This window comes from Thamnophis elegans, chromosome 2 (assembly GCF_009769535.1).
Source record: "Thamnophis elegans isolate rThaEle1 chromosome 2, rThaEle1.pri, whole genome shotgun sequence".
NCBI lineage: Eukaryota > Metazoa > Chordata > Lepidosauria > Squamata > Colubridae > Thamnophis > Thamnophis elegans.
The window spans coordinates 148,003,438-148,022,966 of record NC_045542.1 but is presented as its reverse complement, the minus strand read 5'-3'; the positions used below and the strand labels follow the sequence as shown (position 1 = coordinate 148,022,966).

The 19,529-nt window shown below is 44.4% G+C and overlaps 1 protein-coding gene across 1 annotated transcript; it reads right to left on the bottom strand.

The window, feature by feature from the left end:
• Positions 1 to 547: 547 nt before the first annotated feature.
• Positions 548 to 19,214, bottom strand: LOC116524047 (general transcription factor IIH subunit 4-like). Its single transcript, XM_032239144.1, has 15 exons — positions 19,024 to 19,214; positions 16,225 to 16,398; positions 14,521 to 14,625; positions 14,049 to 14,067; positions 13,812 to 13,942; positions 12,336 to 12,432; positions 10,795 to 10,883; positions 8,445 to 8,556; positions 8,281 to 8,349; positions 7,610 to 7,693; positions 7,276 to 7,408; positions 4,774 to 4,904; positions 4,600 to 4,647; positions 2,720 to 2,798; positions 548 to 1,039 (listed from the first exon to the last, which is right to left on the bottom strand). Exons 2-15 carry the CDS (start codon positions 16,356 to 16,358, stop codon positions 867 to 869), a joined length of 1,404 nt encoding a protein of 467 aa, XP_032095035.1. The 5' UTR covers positions 16,359 to 16,398; positions 19,024 to 19,214; the 3' UTR covers positions 548 to 866.
• Between the last annotated feature and the right edge of the window lie 315 nt (positions 19,215 to 19,529).

Sequence of the window (19,529 nt, the reverse complement as noted above, 5' to 3'; positions counted from 1 at the left end):
GAACACATTATGTTAGGGCCGAACTAATCACAATATGGGTGAGTGCAATGTGTAAACCCAGCTCCTGCATAGAGATCTGTCTTCATTCACACATGGATAGAAAAACTCCTTGAATTACCCCTATAAAACACACATCTTATTAGAACAAGGCAACCTGAATATAAGCTGTGTTTTGTCACAAATTAGCAGTTTCTATAAAACTAGAATGAAAGGCTGTCTCTTCTTTCTGTACCCTTTCAGCGGAGAGGGTCAAGCCATTTAAAGGATAAAAATGATAATTGCTTAATACTTTTTTTCCTGACCTTCTTCAAGGTGTTGCATTCCAGATGTACTGAGCTCCAATTTCTATCATTCCCCAGACAAGTCTCAGGAAGGGTCAAAAGAGTAGGATGGTGCCAGGTTGTAGACAGTCTGATACTAGAACTCCCTGGCACCTTGAAGATTCAGTATTCAACCATGCAGGGAACATCTCTCAACTTTAGTAACTTTCCACAAACAAACTTTCTGGACTTTTAGTTTAGTGAGATGGCTTTGTCCCTGCTTTCTATTTTCTCAAAGCATTTCATTGTTCACTTCTAACCTATTTCAATGCCAGTGTTTCATCCCAGCTAGGGTGTCATTCCTACCGGAGAGTGTTGATGCAAAGGTGACACTTAGACTGAACCAATGAGCTTTTTTTTTTTTTTTTTAAAAAAAGCAAGTTTCGAATCTTTTTGGCTGAAAAGGGATAATCACCCCTGTTTTCCTTCTCTCCGCCTGTCTTGCATCCACTCGAAGTAATGGGAGGGAAAGAATATTCCTGCCTTTCTGTTTGGTCCACTTTCCAACAAGCATGATCAGAAGAACACGGAGTACAATCAATGCCTTCATGAACTGTGTTTCTGACGCTTCCAGAAGCGCTTGACGTCTGAGTGGCCGGCGGGAGTCACCACCATGAGACGCTTGATTGGGTTCTCAAAAACCAGGACCCCAAGTTCCTTGGCATGGTCACGGAGCAGCTCAAAGTCCACCTGGGATAAGAACTGGTTGTATAGGACACCTGTGGGAAAGAGTTGGAGAAACAGATGAACAGGAAGGCATGCAAAGAGAAGCTGATGGAGAAATAGAAAGAGACAGGTGTGGAAAACAGGCGGGGGCAGCAATATATGGCAAAAGAGGAATAAGAGTGGAAGAAATGGGGCAAACAAGGACAGACAAAACCACAAACAAGAGCCTCTTTATATCCCCCCTGCAGACATCAGGGCCAACTCCTGCTTTTTTAAAATGATAATCATGACCACCCCTGTAAGTGGCGTGACCCAGCCACAAAGAATATGGCTTCTTAGCTGTACACAAAGCCCTATGTGGTCCAGGAAGCAGGCACCCTGCTGGAGAAATTAAAATTCACATTTAATTTCAATTTAATTTTTAACAAATCCATCCTAGAACTAAGTAGGAATTTCCTGACAATGAGAACAATCAATCTGTGGAATGCCTTCAGAAGTTGTGAGTGCTCCATCACTGGAGGTTTTTAAGAAGAATAACAGAATAACAAGAGTTGGAAGGGATTTTGAATGACATCCAAACTCTGACCAGGAAGTCTATAGCTAAGGCAGAGATGTCAAACTCAAAGGTCTGGGGGCTAGATCCGGCCTGCAGGGTGCTTAGATCTGGCCCGTGAGGCTGCCCTGCAAACAGTGAAGGACTGGCGACGGTGCCTCTGCCAGTTAAAATGGAGCTTGGGAGGGCCACTTTTTTGCTGGCGGAGGGTTACAAGAAGCTGTCACAGCCAAAAATGGAGCTCAGAAGCCTGTTTTCGCTGGCAGAGCGCTCAGGCTACTACAGACGCCCCCAACACAAGTGACATCAAGCTGGCCACACCCACTCCAGTCCCCCCAAGGTCAACACAACCCTGATGAGGCCCTCAATGAAATCGAATTTGACGCCCTTGAGCATTATATTTGGACCATGCAACTTTAAGGTGTATGGACTTCAGCTCAAGGCTGGCTGTGGAATTCTGGGAGTTGAAATCCACACGTCTTAATATATTAAGGCTGAGAAACACCCGTTTAATTAAAACTAAAGAAAGCAGAGATGAAAGTGAACAAGAACTGGAGTCAATGACCAAAACCTCTGATATATAGGTGGTCCTTGATTTATAACCATTTTTTTAGTGACCATTTGAAGTTACAGCAGCACTGAAAAAAGTGACTTAGGACTGGTCCGTACATTTATTGCTCTCATAGCATCCCCATGGTTACATTATCAAAATTCAGGCGCCTGGCAACCAGCATTTATTTGTGACAATGCACATTTCAGATTCATAGGATCTCCACTCGCAAGCTTCCCGCCTGCCTTCGGACAAGCAAAGTCAATGGGGGGAAACTGGATTCACTGAATGACCATATGATTCGCTTTACAACTCCAGTGATTTACTTTAAACAGCGGGGCTTTAAAAACAGGTCATAAAATTGGCTGCAACTCATTTAATCTTGTTTTAGCAATGGAAATGAGGGTCTCCATTGTGGTTGTAAGTTGAGGACTACATCTATATTGGACTAAAGATTAATGCCCGGACGGTCTGGCTAATGGCCATACTGAAGTTCAACGCACTGGGAGAGGAGACCAGGTTGGGGAATCTGCCAAACTATAATGGACCTAGTTTGACATCCTATTAGATTCTTCTCCCGGTTATCGCTTCCTCTCCTGACCACCTGTCCCATCTCTCGGAGATGCTCACCCTCAGAAAAGCGCAGTCTATCCCGTTCCAGTTCCCACAGCCGGATCTGATCTGTGATTGTGGGGGGCAGTACAGGGGTCTGTGGAGAGGAGAGTGGAAAAGTTAGAGATGGCAAAATATCTATTTGCTAAAGAGCAAAGAAAACAATCTCCCAATTGCATTGTCCTCTAGAATTGACCAATCCCTACTTTCCCTGAACCTGTGGTGGTGGCCTGCCAGCGGAGTTAGCAGCAGATTCGGACAGTAAGGAGGTTGGGAAGGAACATGGGTCAGTCCTGGAGTCTGGGGAAGGCTCTGGGGAGGGCTCTGTGTCAGAGGCAGGCAGGGGGCCAGAGCCGTATGCCAGTTATCAGCTGCCTTCAGAGTCAGACATCAGTGAGGCAGAAGAACAGCTGGAGCCTGTTCCCAGTGTGCGCATACGCAAAGTTGTCAGACGAAGGGAACAGCTAAAGAACAGGGGTTGACTTGGGAGTAAGGCCACAGGTGGACGATAAATGACCCCTCCCAGAGGAAATAAAAGGGGAGCGAAAGGGGAGTGGAGTTTGCAGGAGACAATTAGTTCGTTTAATTGGTTTGTGACTCTCCAAGGCTCCTTGCCACTTTTGCAGATATCAGCCTATCAGCTCTCCAAGTCAGTTAAGGTCTGTGACTGTAAACCCTCACTTGAAAGACTTTGCTGAATGAGCAGAATTCACAGTAAATTAATAAAAGGGTTTTTGTTGGGTCAAGGAGTTTGCGTCATGCTCTTGGGAAGCCTACGTCAGAACAGAACCTTTTAATCCAGGGATCCACAACCCCGGGGCTATGGCCTACTACTGGGCCACGGCCTGTCTGTAACCAGGCTGTGAAAAACATCAGACAAGCGCATCTGTGTGCACAGCTCCCCTCGCATAAGCGACGGGAGTTTGCACTCAGGTGCGAAGTTCCCCTCTCATGTCTGATGGGCATGCGTACCCCCGCTCGCACAAATGGAGCTGGGTGCAGGCCCACCACTCGCACACAACCATTCCCTCTCCCCCCACCTCTGCACAGGGTACCAAGCAGGAAAAGTTTGAGACCTCTGTTTAATCCATATTTCATATTTGGGATCATGTTAAGTCTTGTATTGGGCTTTCTCTCCAGAAGGCTTAGCAATCTTCTTTTATACATAATTTCATAGGACCTTTACAGTGTTTTATTTATATCTTATAAGTTTTGTATAAGGTAAAGATAAAGGTTCCCCTCGCACGTATGTGCTAGTCATTCCCGACTCTAGGGGGCGATGCTCATCTCCATTTCAAAGCCGAAGAGCCAGCACTGTCCGAAGATGTCTCGGCATCATTATATGCCGAAGGCGCATGGAACGCTGTTACCTTCCCCCCAAAGGTGGTCCCTATTTTTCTACTTGCATTTTTACATGCTTTCAAACTGCTAGGTTGGCAGAAGCTGGGACAAGTAACGGGAGCTCACTGTTATGCGGCGCTAGGGATTCAAACCGCTGAACTGCCAACCTTTCTGATCAACAAGCTCAGCGTCTTAGCCACTGAGCCACCGCATCCCTCCTAGGTTTTGTATAGTATCTTTTTAAGATACTTTTTAAGCCGCCCAGATTTATCCTATGGCAACATGGGTGACCAATAAATTTTCCAACCAAAAAAAAAAGGTTCGGGCTGCCAATAATTTTCAACTTTTTAACTGTCGCAAGACTAATATATTTTTAAAAATTTAATTTCTGGGGATGCGGTTTGGGATGGCTTGGCTGCTGCGTTCCTTAAGCTAGCATTCATATTGCCCCAGCTTTATTAAACAACAAATACATTGTTACAAAGGGCAACATTTTTCTTGGATGCCCTAATCCCCCAGGGGTCCTCTCCCTTCATTTCCTCTAGCCATTTCCTCACCTGTTTCAGCATCACGGCGTGAGCTCGTGTCCGTAGGAAGTGAATGATCTGTAGCAAAAGAGGATAATGAACCTTGGGTACATTTGAGACTTTGTCATTAAAGTTTTAATCCCCATCCAACCAACGGAGAGAAGCAGAGCATGATTCCGAAGTCCCCTTTAAACCTATCCTCACCTGATCGGCCGTGATCCCGTTGGCAATGGCCTGCTGTGTGCTCTCCCGGGTGACTTGCGCCACCACCAAGTTAGGGAAGCGATACAGCATCTCAGAGAAGAGGGCAATTAGTGCAATCTGTAGTTCTGAATCTGGAAGTAAGCACATGTAGAAAGTTAGCACCCACCCCCCTCCAGAAGAATGAAATATTTTAGGAAATATTAAAAAGGTGGAATATTATATTTCCCTGGATGAGAAAAAGAGAAACAAGTTTTAAAAACAAAGCAGCTTCCTGCCCCTCCCTGCCCCTCTATCTTCAGCTCCAGGATGATGGGATTAAGACATGGGCCTCAGGACATGATAGGATTAGCCCTCTACCCAGAGGTGGGTTCCTACCAGTTCGCACCTATTATAGAACTGGTTTGTCAAATCTACCGAACTGGTTAGAAGAGGTTCCACCAGTGGACCTGGAAAGCAGGCCACACCTACAGAAAAGGTTCCAAAATGTTTTGAAACCCACCACTGGTCCTTGGATGATTATTCTACACTATCAAGCTCATATTTATAAAACTCAGTGCCTCTGTGAAAGGTAAGGATGACTATTGCGTTTGTGGTACAATCAGAACATTGCGTGTCTTGATGTTTTAACGCAAACCAAAGATGCCTTTTAAAAAACAAGTTTACATCATATTCTTATGCATGCCGGTGCTGTGTGTGAGGTAATTTAAGGTGGTTCTGACAAGTGTCGTCAGTATCTTCATATCCGGTCACATGGGTGGCAAGCCACACCCACAAAGGAGGCCACACCCACAGAGTAGGTTTGAACAATTTTTGAAACCCATCACTGCCTCTACCTATCTCACCACATGGCACCTGGGAAGATTACATCACCCAGCAAGGCTCAACCAAGCCTGGGACTCAGGACAGCCTACAGAGTTGTCCCTGCATGGCCCCATGGGAGTCTGAGAACCAATCAGAACACAAGCTCAAGTTCAAAAGCCCAGAGAGGGTATAAAACTCAAGCCCTATCAGCATCTCTGTCCTTTTTTCTTCACCCAACATCTTCAAGCCATGTGATCCTGTCCACTGTTAAATCATCTTTCCAAACAGCCACCATGTTTCCAGTGTTATTTTCCCCACTTGGAACTGAATCTGGAAGGACATTTCTTCAAACACCACAGAGAGAGGGGGAAATACAACATTTTTAGATAAGGTTTCTCAGGCTCAGCCACTTCAAAGGTGTGTGGACTTCAATCCCAGATTTCCCCAGCCAGTGGGCCTTGGTTGAGGAATTCTGGGAGTTGAAGTCCACACGCCTTAAAGTGGCCGAGCTTCAGAAACACTGCTTTAAAATAGGCAAGCAGCTTTCCCCAGTCCAGTGTCCTTTAAAATCAGGGGTTCCCAACCTGTTGGCTACTGGACTGCATGTGTGGCTGGCCTGTGCACGTGTGTATGTACATGCACAATTCCCTCACTCATGCTAGTGTTGTGTTGCGTGCACTAGCGTTGTGTACATGCTTGTGGCTCCGTTCGCGTGCTTGGGTCACCGTTTACACGTGCCCATGTGTGCGTAAAGGTGCCTGCCCCTCCCCGCCGTGCTGCCAACCCAGAAAGGTTGGGGATGTCTGCTTTAAATAGTTCAGTGTTTCTCAACCTTAGCCTTTTTAAGATGTGTGGACTACAATTCCCAGAATTCCTCGGCCATTATTGCCCCTCCCTCCCCACCCAAAGGGGCAAATGAAATACTTAATTTTGGATTATATCTTGGTATAGTAGTATACCCTTTATTGTCATCGTGCATCATGTATACAACAAAATTGGTTTTAGCCTCACTGGTGCAATCCATGACCAAAAATACAAACAACATAAATAGTATAAAGAATAATCCCTATGCAAGTAATTAGGGAAAAAAAGAAAAGAAACAGAAAAACTAGTCATACATTTCATACAAATGACGCACCCCTTTCCCTCAAAAAAGAGGTTGAAAATCTGGGTGCATCTTATACACTGAATACAGCATTTTTTGCCTCCTGAAACCCCGCCCCCTTCACCAAAATGTCTGTGCATAGCCTTTAGGAGGATTCCAGAGTGCTCCTGGCGGCTGGGGAGGGCAGAAATGAGCGAAAAACAGGCCATTTTTTGCTCAATTTCAACCCCCCCCCCAGGCCCCAGGAGCACTCTATAGCCTCATAAAGGCTATGCATACCCTTTTTAAAAAGAAATTGGGCCAGTTTTCACAAAAAACGGGCCATTTCTGGGAGGTATGCAGAGTGCAAAAACTTTTTTTAATTTGCCTCTTCAAAATCTTGGTGTGTCATATTTTCCTAAAAATACGGTATATCAAAACAGCCAATAATTTGAGAAATATTGTCCTAGGTCAAATGAATCAGTAAAGCAAAATCTTGGAAGTATTGTGTTATACAACCAAGAGATATTTAAAAAACTGGAGGCACTGATTCCTAATTCTGAATTAGAAGAAGAGGGATGGGCCTCTGAAGAAAGGAAATCAGTATGGTTTCAGACCTGTGTATGCATAGATCCTGTAGTTGGTCTCCACCACGATAAAGCCTTGGTTATGGGTGTCCACGGTGGTACCTGAGATGCCGGAGGAAAGATTAATAGCTAAGCGGGTGGGATAGTAACGCCTGGATTTTCTCTGCAAAGAAAGAAGGAAAGACATTGGCAACCAGTTTGTGGAAAGTTCAGAGCTCTCTGACAATTCATCTTTCAGAAGGCTAACCTACCATTTTTGCTCACAAGATCCTTGAAGAAGTCCTTAATACCTCTAACATCTGACAATTTGTGTTTTTTAATACTCTGGTTCAGCTCCTCATATAATCCCCCTACTGTGTTGTACCTTTCTTTGAAACACCAGGCCAAATTCCCGGAGATGCTGAAGGAAGTTCAGAAGAGAATCACTCATTCCTTCCACAGAATAATCCTGAGAATAAAGAAATTGGAAAATAATTTATTGATAGACAAGTACATTGCACAAATATCTTGATTGGTCAGTAGATGAATAGGCAATCAAATCACATTGAGAGGCCATGAACAAATTCTTCTGCTGATTTACCTGTAAGAGTCATAAATGGAAGATGCACTTACTAAAGAATGAATGCTCTGTGCACATATCATTCATGCTTTGTTTCCTAAACAATTAAGCTATGGTTGTGACATCATAATTTACACTAAGCATTTAGCAAACGCACTATGTCTTCTTTTCGGCCATCTGCTCCAATTTTCTAGGTTCTATGCTTGTAAGACCCTGTTCCGCTCAACATCAGAGGCTATTATTTGGCTTAATAATTGAATAATGTGTGCAATCTAGATGTGAGACTTTAATTAGGGTTAGTTCAAAGACCACGGTTCCCCTAATCTTTAAGGTAAGCAACCTTAAACCCTAAAAGAGCCACAAAGATTCTAACCGGAAACCCCCCCCCCCGTTCAATTCTGGAGCCAGTTATTGTCTTGATATGTAGCCCAACTTCTCACCAACATATGTTACTGATAGATAAAGTTCCTTCTCACCTTGCCAAGCGTGGAGAAGCTGAGCTGAAAGAGGAAGGAAAGAATCTCCACCAAGTCCATGCCCCTGGTCTGTAGAATGATGCAAAAAGGGGAATTAGAAACAAGAAATGGGCAGAATAACCAGAGCCGAGATGGCAAGCAGTCATTTCATTGTTTCTCCTCACCTCTGCTGACTGGAGATACTGGAGCATGAAGTACCACAGCTGTGATGAAGTATCCAGCAACAGGAACTGGAAGCCGGAGGATGTGATGCAGGGAGGTTCCCCAGGCTCACTGCTAGGAAGAAGCAGAGTAACTCAAGAAAAAATCCAGAAAAGGAAAAACAATTCTTAGTTTTGCAAAGTTGTACCCAATTTTCACATGATTTACACTGATGGTGGCTAGGGTTCCCTGATGCTACAGGAGACTGATATGCTGTACATCATCCTGCCACTATCTGAGTGTTAATGCCTGACAAAATAATAAAGTTGGTAGGGACCTTGGAGGTCATTTAGTCCAACCCCCTGCTCAAGCAGGGGACTCTAGACCATTTCAGACAAATGGTTGTCCAATCTCTTCTTGAAAACCTGCAGTGTTGGAGCACCCACAACTTTGCGGGGAGGGGTGTTCACTGATCAGCTATTGCACTGATTAATTGTTTTGTCAGGAAATTTCTCCTTATGTCTATATTGTGTCTCCCCCTGATTCGTTTCCATCTATTGCACTGATGGTGTGTGTACTAATTGCTTTCCCTCCCATCTTTCCCTTGTGCCTGTCCCCCAATCGTTTGTTTCACCATCCCTTGTTCTCAGGGATATGAGTTATTGCAATGTGACACAAATAGCCTCATCTTACATAAGCCTACGATTATGTGCAAATGTAACTTGGGACAATGAATTTATGACACAGTATGTTCTCCAGGTGGGTTGCTCCCGGATTTACTACCGGTTCGCTTTGCATGCGCAGAACATGTTATAGTGAATTGCGCATGCACTTGAACTACTAAACAACATGCCGGCAATGGCGACTGAGTAATTGGTTTGGGTGTGTGGCCAGCCTGGGCCGCTGCTGGTTCTGCAATCCAGGCCAAAATACCACTACTGGTTCGGCTGAACCAAGCCGAACTGGGAGCAACCCACCTCTGATGTTCTCCAAACTCAAATTATATGTACTCAATATTTGTGTATACTTAATTTCTGTGGTACTGCAACTTTCTACAATAGAAACAAAAGGATGATTGGAAACCTGGTTGGGCAGGAAATAAATATGCCAGCTTTTAAATCTGACATTTAAAATTAAAATCTAAATCTTACAAGGATTCTTGCTCTCTGCATGCAAAACACCAGTCTCCACACTTTACCTAGACCAGGAGTCTCCAAATTCATGGCTGTGAATTCTTGGCTGGCCAGGGGATTCTGGGAGTTGAAGCCAACAAGTCTTAAAGTTGCTAAGTTTGGAGACCCTTGATCTAGACAAACCTGACCAGGGTTTCAAAAATGATACCTGCCCCATAGTTGCTCAAGACACACACATACCTCCTCCGGAAGGTCCTAACCCATAGTTTGAGAACGTCTGCAGTACATCATGATCAGAGGGTAAAAATGTTGTCTGAATGCTGGCCCTATCTTTCTGCACAGCCGTTCTTTTTTTCCTGATGTCAAATCTGACAATTCTCTACTGTTCTTAAAACAGATACTGGGCTGTATTATGGCTGGAGGAGATACTTTGGGAAGGGGGTGACCTTAATCAGTGGTCACCAACCTTTCAGACCTCAAAGACCGCTAAATTCATAATTTTAAATCCCACAGACTACTAATATGATATGCCTAATGATCAGCTGGCTGGGCGTGGCTAGGTGGTCATGTGACTGGATGGGCAGGACCAACTTGATGTCACTCACATCGAGGGTGCCTCGCCTGCTTCTACTCACCCCTCCCCTTCCAGCCTGCGTGCCCGGGCTCCTTAGTCCCCCACCAGGAAGCAGTTGTTGGAACTAAGCAGCTACCATGAGAAAGAGTTGGCAAAACAGCTGGCTCAGTTCAAATTGGATCTGACCGAGAAGGAGACTCAGCAGAAGCACCTCACTGAGAACGATGAGCATAGGCTTTCCAAGCAGAGGGAAGACCTGAGGGAGTGCAAGGCCAGGTTGGCACTTGGAGGCTCAGTGGGCTGAGATGGTCAACCAGTTCCAGGCCATGATACAGTCCCACTGGAACAAGGCTTTCTGCTCTTCACAACCAGCAGCACTTCCCTCCAGTCTTCACCCAAAGACTTGCACCAGGAGGCTGAAGCAGACCCCAAGTCAGAATTTCTGCCCACCTCCGACCCACACAAAAAGACCCTGAAGGGGGAAACTCTCTGTAGCAACACAAGTGTTCATTGCACGTATCTGACACGTATCTGTAGTTTGAGGACCCCTGATTTTGTGCCATATAAGAAATGCAAATAATTTTTCTGCAGACCATCAAGATTTTCTCGGGGACCACCAGTTGGTGACCGCTAGACTAAATGCTTGTATCTCCCCGAGACACTTACCTCTTCATCAGGCCAGCTTCAGTCAGCAGTTGAGCCAGGTCCTGACTCACTGCTGCACTAGGAGAGCCTACCATGAAATGCAGGATGACCTAAATGGAACAATGTGGAGAAAAAGAAGAAAATTGTGATCTCTGTGGAATCTGGTGTTTGGTACACTCAATTCATTGTGTGCTGCACACCCTATGCAAAGGCACCCAGTCACTGGAGACTCTACAAAGGGTTGCAATTCCACTCACGATTCATCATGATGTCTATTGCTTTGATGGGCAGAATTCTAGGATACACCCCATTGAGGGATCCTGGCTTGTAATGGCAACTAATCTCAGTTGAAACTATGAAGCAATAGACAACTGCAAATGCTACTAAAGGACAGTAAGACCACATTAGATAAAGGGAGAGTTAGTAAGGAATTGGGAAACATGGATGTCCACCCTAGGCCTGGTGAAAGGAAACGCAATAGTATTCTACCATGAATGAATTCAAACAGGAAGAATCAGGAGCTTAATCCTCCATAGAAGGAAACACACCATTTAAAATACTCTGATTTCAAGGAAATTTAAAATGCTAAGCACAATGGTGCTGGAGGAGACTCCTGCGAGTCCCTTGGACTGCAAAGTGATCAAACCAGTCAATCCTGAAGGAGATCAATCTTGACTGCTTTTTAGAAGGCCAGATCCTGAAGATGAAACTCAAGTACTTTGGCCACCTAATGAGAAGGAAAGACTCTCTGAAGAAGAGCCTCATGCTGGGAATGACTGAGGGCAAAAGGGGAGGACAGAGAATGAGGTGGCTGGATGGGGTCACTGAAACATTCAGTGTGAGATTAAATGGACTCCAGGGGATGGTAGAGGACAGGAAGGCCTAGAGAAAAGTTGTCCATGGGGTCGCCATGGGTCGGACACAACTTTGCAACTAACAACAAGAAGCACGTTAACCAAACCATATCAAAAGATCTTATTTTTGCATGATTAACCTGGTGTTTTCTCAGAAGGAAGGCTTTTGAACTAAATACAAACAAGAAAGGAGAGAGAGCAGCAATCTTGGTGACTTCACTGGCAAGAGGTGGGAGAACACTGCAACAAAATCAGTCTTTTGAAGACTAATACAGATAGTCCTCGACTTATCATCACAATTGGGACCAGAATCCCTGTTGCTAAGCAAGGTGGTTGTTAATTGCGTCACACCCTATTTTTTGGCTATAGTTAAGCGAATCACCACAGCTAAGTAAATCATACAGTCATTAAGTTAATCCGACTTTCCCCCCATTGAGTTTGCATGCTGGGGAGATTGCAAATGGCAAGCCAATGATCGTGGGATGCTGCAACCATCCGAAATACATGCCAGCTGCATGCATGTAATTTTGATCATATGACTGTTGGGATACTGCAAGAGTTATAAGTGTGAGAGCTGGTCATGTCACTTTTTTCAATGCCACTGTAAACTTCAATCCTAACAATCCTAAACAAAATGTTGTAAGTCAAGGACTACCTGTAAATACATCCATAGCAAATCAGGCTACTTAGACAAGGCAAAATGCTCACCTCCCACCTTTCTTCTGCATACTTGTCCAAAGATGGGACATCTCGGGCATGCTTATCTGGGCCCAGTTGGCTGGTATCATCGGACCAGGCCTTACCTCTGTGGACACAGAATTGAACAGTAAGAAACTCCATTAGTATTTATGGGCTGTAACTTAAGGATGGCACTACTAATGTCCTATTCAAGAGTAAGGATTCTTAAACCAGGTAATAGATCTTCTGTAGGTATTAAATGCAAAAGCAATTCCTACAAAGGAATTATTGAGCCTGTCATTTCTATCTCTATACCTTTGGGACAACCATGACATGGATGATTGAGAATCTCCATAGACATTTGACCTATTAATAGTGAGACTACTTCAGTGATCTCCCCCACCCCCCTCTTCCCACTTATGGCTATAACCATGTTGCTTGTATCTTTAACATTTTTTTTTTCCTAGTAAAATTTGACTGCTTATTAGTAACCTGCTGTGGCCCAGCAGGAGCCGCTGGAGCTGGCGATGGACTCCGATAGCGAGGACCCCTATGAGTCGGCTATGGAAGATGTGGAGGACCCTGCGCAGGGTTCAGACTCAGAGCAGGGACCAGAGAGGCTGGTTGGCCACCAGGAGGCGCCTGAGGCATGGAGCAGTGGGGAAGATCAAAGGGAGTTTGTCCCTGACGCCAGGCAAAGTAGGGGGGAGAAACAGAGGCAGCAGTTACGGAGACAGACTCATAAGAGATAATCAAGCCCAGGTGCTTGTGGCTTGGCCCCTCCCAAGAGAGTACATAAGAAGAGACTTTGGGAGGAGTCCTTTTGCAGGACACAACTGTTTGTAATAATCTGGAGAAGCTCTTGTCTGTATTGTCTATTGGAGTCTGGGTTGCTGCCAACTTCTTGCCTGTGAGTTGTTTTGGGCTTTCAGCCAACAGGATTGTAATTGCTGTAAATAAAGAGTGGCAAACTACTAAGCCTGTGTCGGCGTTAATCACTGGACGGAGGGAGGTCAGAACAGTAACCTATGGCTATCACTAAGTGTTGTATCTTATAATTATTGATGAATGTATTCTATTTTATTTTTCTTTATGTACGCTGAGAGCATATGCACCAAAGACAAATTCCTTGTGTGTCCAATCACACTTGGCCGATAAAGAATTCAATTCTATCCTATTCATCTGACTGCTAACTGCAATTTGGCAGTTCAAATCTCACTGGCTCAAGGTTAACTCAGCCTTCCATCTTTCCGAGGTGGGTAAAATAAGGACCAGATTGTTGGGGGCAATAGGCTGACTCTGTAAACTGCTTAGAGAGGGCTGTAAAGCATTGTGAAGTGGTATATAAGTCCAAGTGCTATTGGTCTTGCTATTGCTAGTTTGCTCTCTTATCAGGATCCCCAAAACACCCCTTTCAGAGAACTGAAATTACCCTCATCTTCAGCCAGTGCAGTCATTTCTATGAACTTCTGCCTTCACTCTCCAACCTTAAGAATTTGGACTCACCCTCCCAAGAGAGCAATGCGCAGGTTTTCCTTGAAGATGGGGTTCAAGACGATGCCTTCGAGCCCACCTGGAAGTAGCTGTGTGTGCCAAAGTCGCAGTCCCAGCAGGATATCCGAGCTCTCTCTTGTTCCCTGAAACACCATAGCCCATCATGAATTCAGGAAGTGTAGTTCCTTGATGAAGGTACTTACTGTAGTTAAGTTTAAGACAACTAAGAATAATTAATCAAGGAACTACCAAGAAGAAAACACTCCCACTGACACAGACAAGGCAAGCCACTGCATATAAACAGAGAGGAAATCCCATTCTTTTCTAGCACTGATGGTATTACCTAGTTGGGTAATGAAACGTCTGCAAGAAAACAAACAAGTTCAGAGAGCATCAAGGACTCCACACGTTAACCTTCACCTGTCCTTTTATATTATTATGTTGCTACTGTTGTGGCTTTTGAGGTTTTTTCTTATTTTAGTCCAAATATGTAAAATGTCTCAAGTTGTCATTGTAATTGAGGCTGTGGACAAATTTATTAAATACATGATAATGAATACGAGCTTTATTTATACCAGCCGGCCACATTTCTGCTAATGGAATATCTCAATGCAACATACACTTTCAATCTTACAATATTTATTTGAGCAGTAATCGCATTGGAGTTTTTGTTCTTTTAAAAATCTTTGTTAGACAATCAAGGCTTGAGTTATAAACTTACTTGACATATTCCTTCTTCACCCACAGGGCCACAGCTGCCTGACGAAGAGGCTGTTCCAGAAAAAGCATCCGCATGACATAATTTTTGGCTAACCCGGGCAGTTCCCTGGGAAGAGAAGAATGTAAGATCAGCATGACGCACAAGGTACCTTTGTTTTTTCATAGCCATGGAATGTTTGCCAAAGTCTTTGTCGGCTGCCACCTTAATGCTTGCCTGCGCTTCAGCCACAGTGACATACGGCTATGAAGCATGGGGAGGGGGAAAGCAAGGGGAGAGGGGGAAACGAAAGTGAATGCTGTATCGCTTCCAGACTCTGCTTCAAGGTCACATAACATACCAGCTGCATATCGTCCTGAACTTGAACTGGCCATTACAAAAATATCTTTCCTGAATCTGACTGCTTGTGTGTGTGTGTGTGTGTGTGTGTGTGTGTGTGTGTGTACGCGCGCACTCAATCCTCATATCTACTACTTTAATGCACTTTTCTTCTAAGAAAACTGTCCTTTTCTTAACAAATGGAGCCAAGGGTCATTTCTATTTAGAGCAGAGGTCAGACCCGATTTCATTGAGGGCCGCATCAGAGTTGTGTTTGATCTTGGGGGGTCGGATGGTGGTGTTGGCTGGTTGTGGCCAATAGCACTTAGGCTTATATACCGCTGCATAGTGTTTTTACAGCCCTCTCTAAGCGGTTTTTACAGAGTCAGCCTATGGCCCCCAACAATCTGGGCCCTCGTTTTACCCACCTCGGAAGGATGGAAGGCTGAGTCAATCTTGAGCTGGTGAGATTTGAACTGCCAAACTGCAGCTAGCAGTCAGCTGAAGTAGCCTGCAATACTGCACTCCAACCACTGCACTAACTTGGCTCAACATCACTGTGACAGCATCCTGCAGCCCTCTGCCATAAAAAAATGGAGAAAGCGGCCTCCCGGTGTCTCCCTTTTCACCGGCAGAGGGCTGAAGGAGGCTGTCGCAGCAAAAAACAGAGGCCTTGCGCGGCCTCCTGGAGCTCTGTTTTTGCTGGCAGATGCACCGCAGGCTGCTCCTCAGGAGGCCCTATGGGCCAGATCTAAGCACCCTGCCGGCCAGATCAGGCCTCCAGGCCTTGAATTTGACACCACTTTATAGGTTTCAATGGTGGCAGGTATGACAGTCTATTCTGCAAAACACTGGGTCCAGCAATCTGGAACTAGGAGCAAGTGATCTTTCTTCTCTCTATATAAAATGTCTGTCCGTCTCTGTCTATCTCTGTCTCTGTCTCTGTCTCTCTGTCTCTCTCTCTGTGTATGTGTGTTTTCCAGCATAACTCTGGAACGTCTCAAGCAATTTCAACCAAACTTGAACAAATGTCTTACTCCCTGGAAACAAATACTGTGGGGATAAGAAACCCCTAAAACCCCTTGGGGTGTGTGTTCTGTTAAGATACAGCTGGTTGTGCCTTAAAATGGCTTCTACTGTACAGCGCAGTGGAGTTGCCATGGTAACGGCTTCACAGTACTCCACAAGGGAAAATCCAACATTAGAAATTATATTTGGTCCAGACATTTCCCCCCTATAAATAAATACCCGGGCAACGCCTGGTTATCGGCTAGTTATCTATAAAATACGGCTTTGAATACATGAGGTTAAAACCTATTTGCATTTTTATCCCCAGCTGATACAAGGCCTAAATTCTAATATTTGAGGACAGGCGAGATTCTCACTTACCGAAGGACAGCAAGGCAAGTGGCAGGATGATTATACAGCCGATCTAAAATCCCAGGGCTGAGACCCCGCAGGTATTCATGAAGGTTCTTGCATTTCAGCTGAACTCTCTGGAGTTTCATCCCTGACTCCGTCATGACAGCTACCCTTCATCACCTGGACATTTTTCTGCAAAGGCTGTGATAGTTGAAAGACAAAACATCTGGTGAATTCAGTAAAACAGCATGTTCGCTGTGGACAGAACTAGCACTGGGATAAGTACAAAACCACATTTTTTTTTTAGGAAAGTCTATGAATTAAATCACACAGGCAGAAATCTGTGGCATAATATTTAGAATCACCTGGTAGTCCTCATCTTACAACCATTGTTTAGTGACCAAAGTTACAATGGTATGGGAAAAAGTGACTTGTCCTCACAGTGATGACCATTGCAGCATCTCCATGGTCCCTTGATCAAAATTCGGGTGCTTTGCAACCAGCATGTATTTACAATGGTATCCTGGGGTCATGCGGTCATCATTTGCAAACCATTGTCAGCCAGCTTCTGATGATGAGCAAAGTCAATGAAGGAAACCAGATTTGCTTAACGACCACATGATTCATTTAATAATTGCAGTGATTCACTTAACAGCCAGAGCAAAACAGCCATAAAATTGGACAGGACTCACTTAACTATCACCTTTCATAGCAATGGAAATTCTGATTCCAATTTTGGTCGTAAATTTGCCTGTACAGCAAATCTGACTCAGTGGTAATAAGGAAGAATCCATTTGCAATATCTTCACAGGCAGGCTTTTTTTAGCTAGCCCGTTTCCCTGTAAATAAGACCTTCCCTTGATAATAAGCCCAATCGGGATTTTGAGTGCATGCACTAAAATAAGCCCTCCCCCAAAAATAAGCCCTCCCTGAAAATATTGCAACACAGCAGCAGCCATGAGGTGATCACGCTTGCTGCCTCCTGCACCTCAAAAATAATAATACCTCCCCAAAAATAAGGCCATGTACTTATTTGGGGGGGGGTCAAAAGAAAATAAGACCCTGTCTTATTTTCAGGGAAACACAGTAATTCCCCCATAAGGAAAATGCCCCAATAAACAGCAAATGTGTGCTGTGTGTGCTTTGTGGTCTTGCTTTTGGTAGATGAAATCTTCCATAGACAAGGAGAGATTTTTAATTTTAAAACAGGCAGTCTAGAAAACACAAGCTGTAATTTTAGGCAAAAGATCCCTGCCAACTTTGGTTTTCTTCCCTTAGAAGAGAACTAGAACTTAAAATCTGTTCGCAGATTTTCCTATTGTAAATGCTGAGACTTACATGCCATCAATTCATCCATGACTTACCAGTTCAATAGCTTGGAAACTGTTTAGTTCAATGTTTTTCTAACTCATCAATATGTGTGGACATCAACAGTTTTGGGGAATTCTGGGAATATAAACCTTCACATCTTAAAGTTGTTGAGTTTGAAAAAACACTGATATAATGCAGTTTAAAAATTTAATGCCAGATAGCCCCATGCTTTGAAAAGCTATTAAGACTTGACTCTTGGCATTTTCAAGACTTGACAGGTTAATTTTTATTATTTTTATAACAAAAAAATATTTCATCTTTAAAAAAGAAATTTTTTAAAAAAACTAAAATACAAACTAAAGGAAAGAAAAGGGAAAAAAACCTCTCTAATATACTATCAATAGCCACTGGATTACTAATAAATTTGCTATTATAATCTGAATAATATATTAGTAAGATCACAGAATCTCTGCCATAGAAACACATATTGTTGCACTTCAATTAGCAAAATATTGCCTTTTCCAAAACAGACAGATCACAACTTTTTCTTCACCTTTTAAATAATACAACTTTTCTCATTTCTTAATACAATTCTTTTTGCACCACGCCCCACTCTAAGCATGTAGTCCTCAACTGACAAGTTCATTTAGTGACCGTTAGAAGTGACAACGGCACTGAAAAAAAAAGGCTTACAACCGTTGTAGCGTCCCCATGGTCACATGATAAAATTCAACTGATTCATATTTATGACGGTCACAGTGTCCCGGGCTCATGTCAGCCTTTTTTGCAATCTTCTGACAAGCAAGGTCAATGGAGACATAGATTCAATTAACAACTGTGTCACTCACTTAACTGCAGTGATTTACTTAACAACTGCGGCAAGAAGGGTCGTAAAATGGGGCAATATTCACTTCATAACTGTCTCGCTTAGCAATAACTATGGGCTTAATTGAAGTGGTAAACTGAGGACGACTTGTACAGCCACAATGAGGAAATGAATGGGTTCGTTAATTTGTTCCTATTAAGTGTTGACAGACACATGTTTAGATGAAGACTAGACAAAGAACCAGAGGTTATACAATAGGCAAAAAAGAAGGGAGACTTCCGGCGGGGAGGAAAAATCTGTATATGAATTGTTGCTAATTGTGCCTACTTGGTGCATTTTGGAATCATATATTTTTATTCTTTTCAATCGGATTGCTGCGTCGGGTATATATATATACATACATACACCGGTCAGAACTTCTTAGGACTGGAGCGGTTTATCAAACATAAATACGTTTATGATCTTCCTATACTTTCCCACGCTGGCACAAAACGCGGCGCCCCTTCGCTAGGGTCTCCTTCTCCAAAGACCCGGGATGATGCCCAGGGCTGGGAGAAGCCTCCGGGGCTTTATTCTCAGACGGGGCGGCGTTGCCAACCCGCCCCACCCCCGGATCGCAAGGCTCCTCCGGTTTCACCAAAATCGGCTGCTGCGGGGGCGCTTGCATGTTCGGGACCCAAAGGACTCACCTTCACCAGGAGCGCATCGGGGACGGGGACAAGGATCCGCGGCAGCGCCCCCACACCAGCCGGCCCTCCCGGCGAGCAGGAAGCGATCGGCGCACTCCACCTCTCGGCGTCGGCTCCTTTTCCTGTGTGAGTTGCATGTCGGGAGCGCGGAAAAAAAAAAAGGCCCGGGTTGCAAGGGGTAAGCTCGGTTTTGAATGTGTCCCCGGATCGTGGTTTTGGGGCGGTCTAGATTAGTGTGGGAGGGGGATGACGTGGGTGGGGGGGAGAAGAAGGAAGGCGTGTATTGCATTCACAGTTGCAGAGAGGAACGGGGCGTTCAAAACTAGTGTAAAACTGGAGTCTGGGAAGCACAAGAATGTAGTGTTGGGGGCGAGGTGGGGATGTGTGAGCCTCTTAATAACTGGGTTTTCTAGATGTTGTGCTCCGACGCTACCATCCCTGGCTCTGCTGGCTAAGGCGTATGGGATTTGGAGTCCTGCCCATCTTTCTATTCCTAATCCAATCTC

Coding starts and splice junctions, on each gene's coding strand:
- LOC116524047 (XM_032239144.1), bottom strand. CDS start 16,358: ATGACGGAGTCAGGGATGAAACTCCAGAGAGTTCAGCTGAAATGCAAG. Junction 8,557..10,794: donor GAAGCTGGCCTGATGAAGAG/GTAAGTGTCTCG, acceptor GCTTCTTCCTAG/CAGTGAGCCTGGGGAACCTC. Junction 7,409..7,609: donor GCCTGGTGTTTCAAAGAAAG/GTACAACACAGT, acceptor CTTTCTTTGCAG/AGAAAATCCAGGCGTTACTA.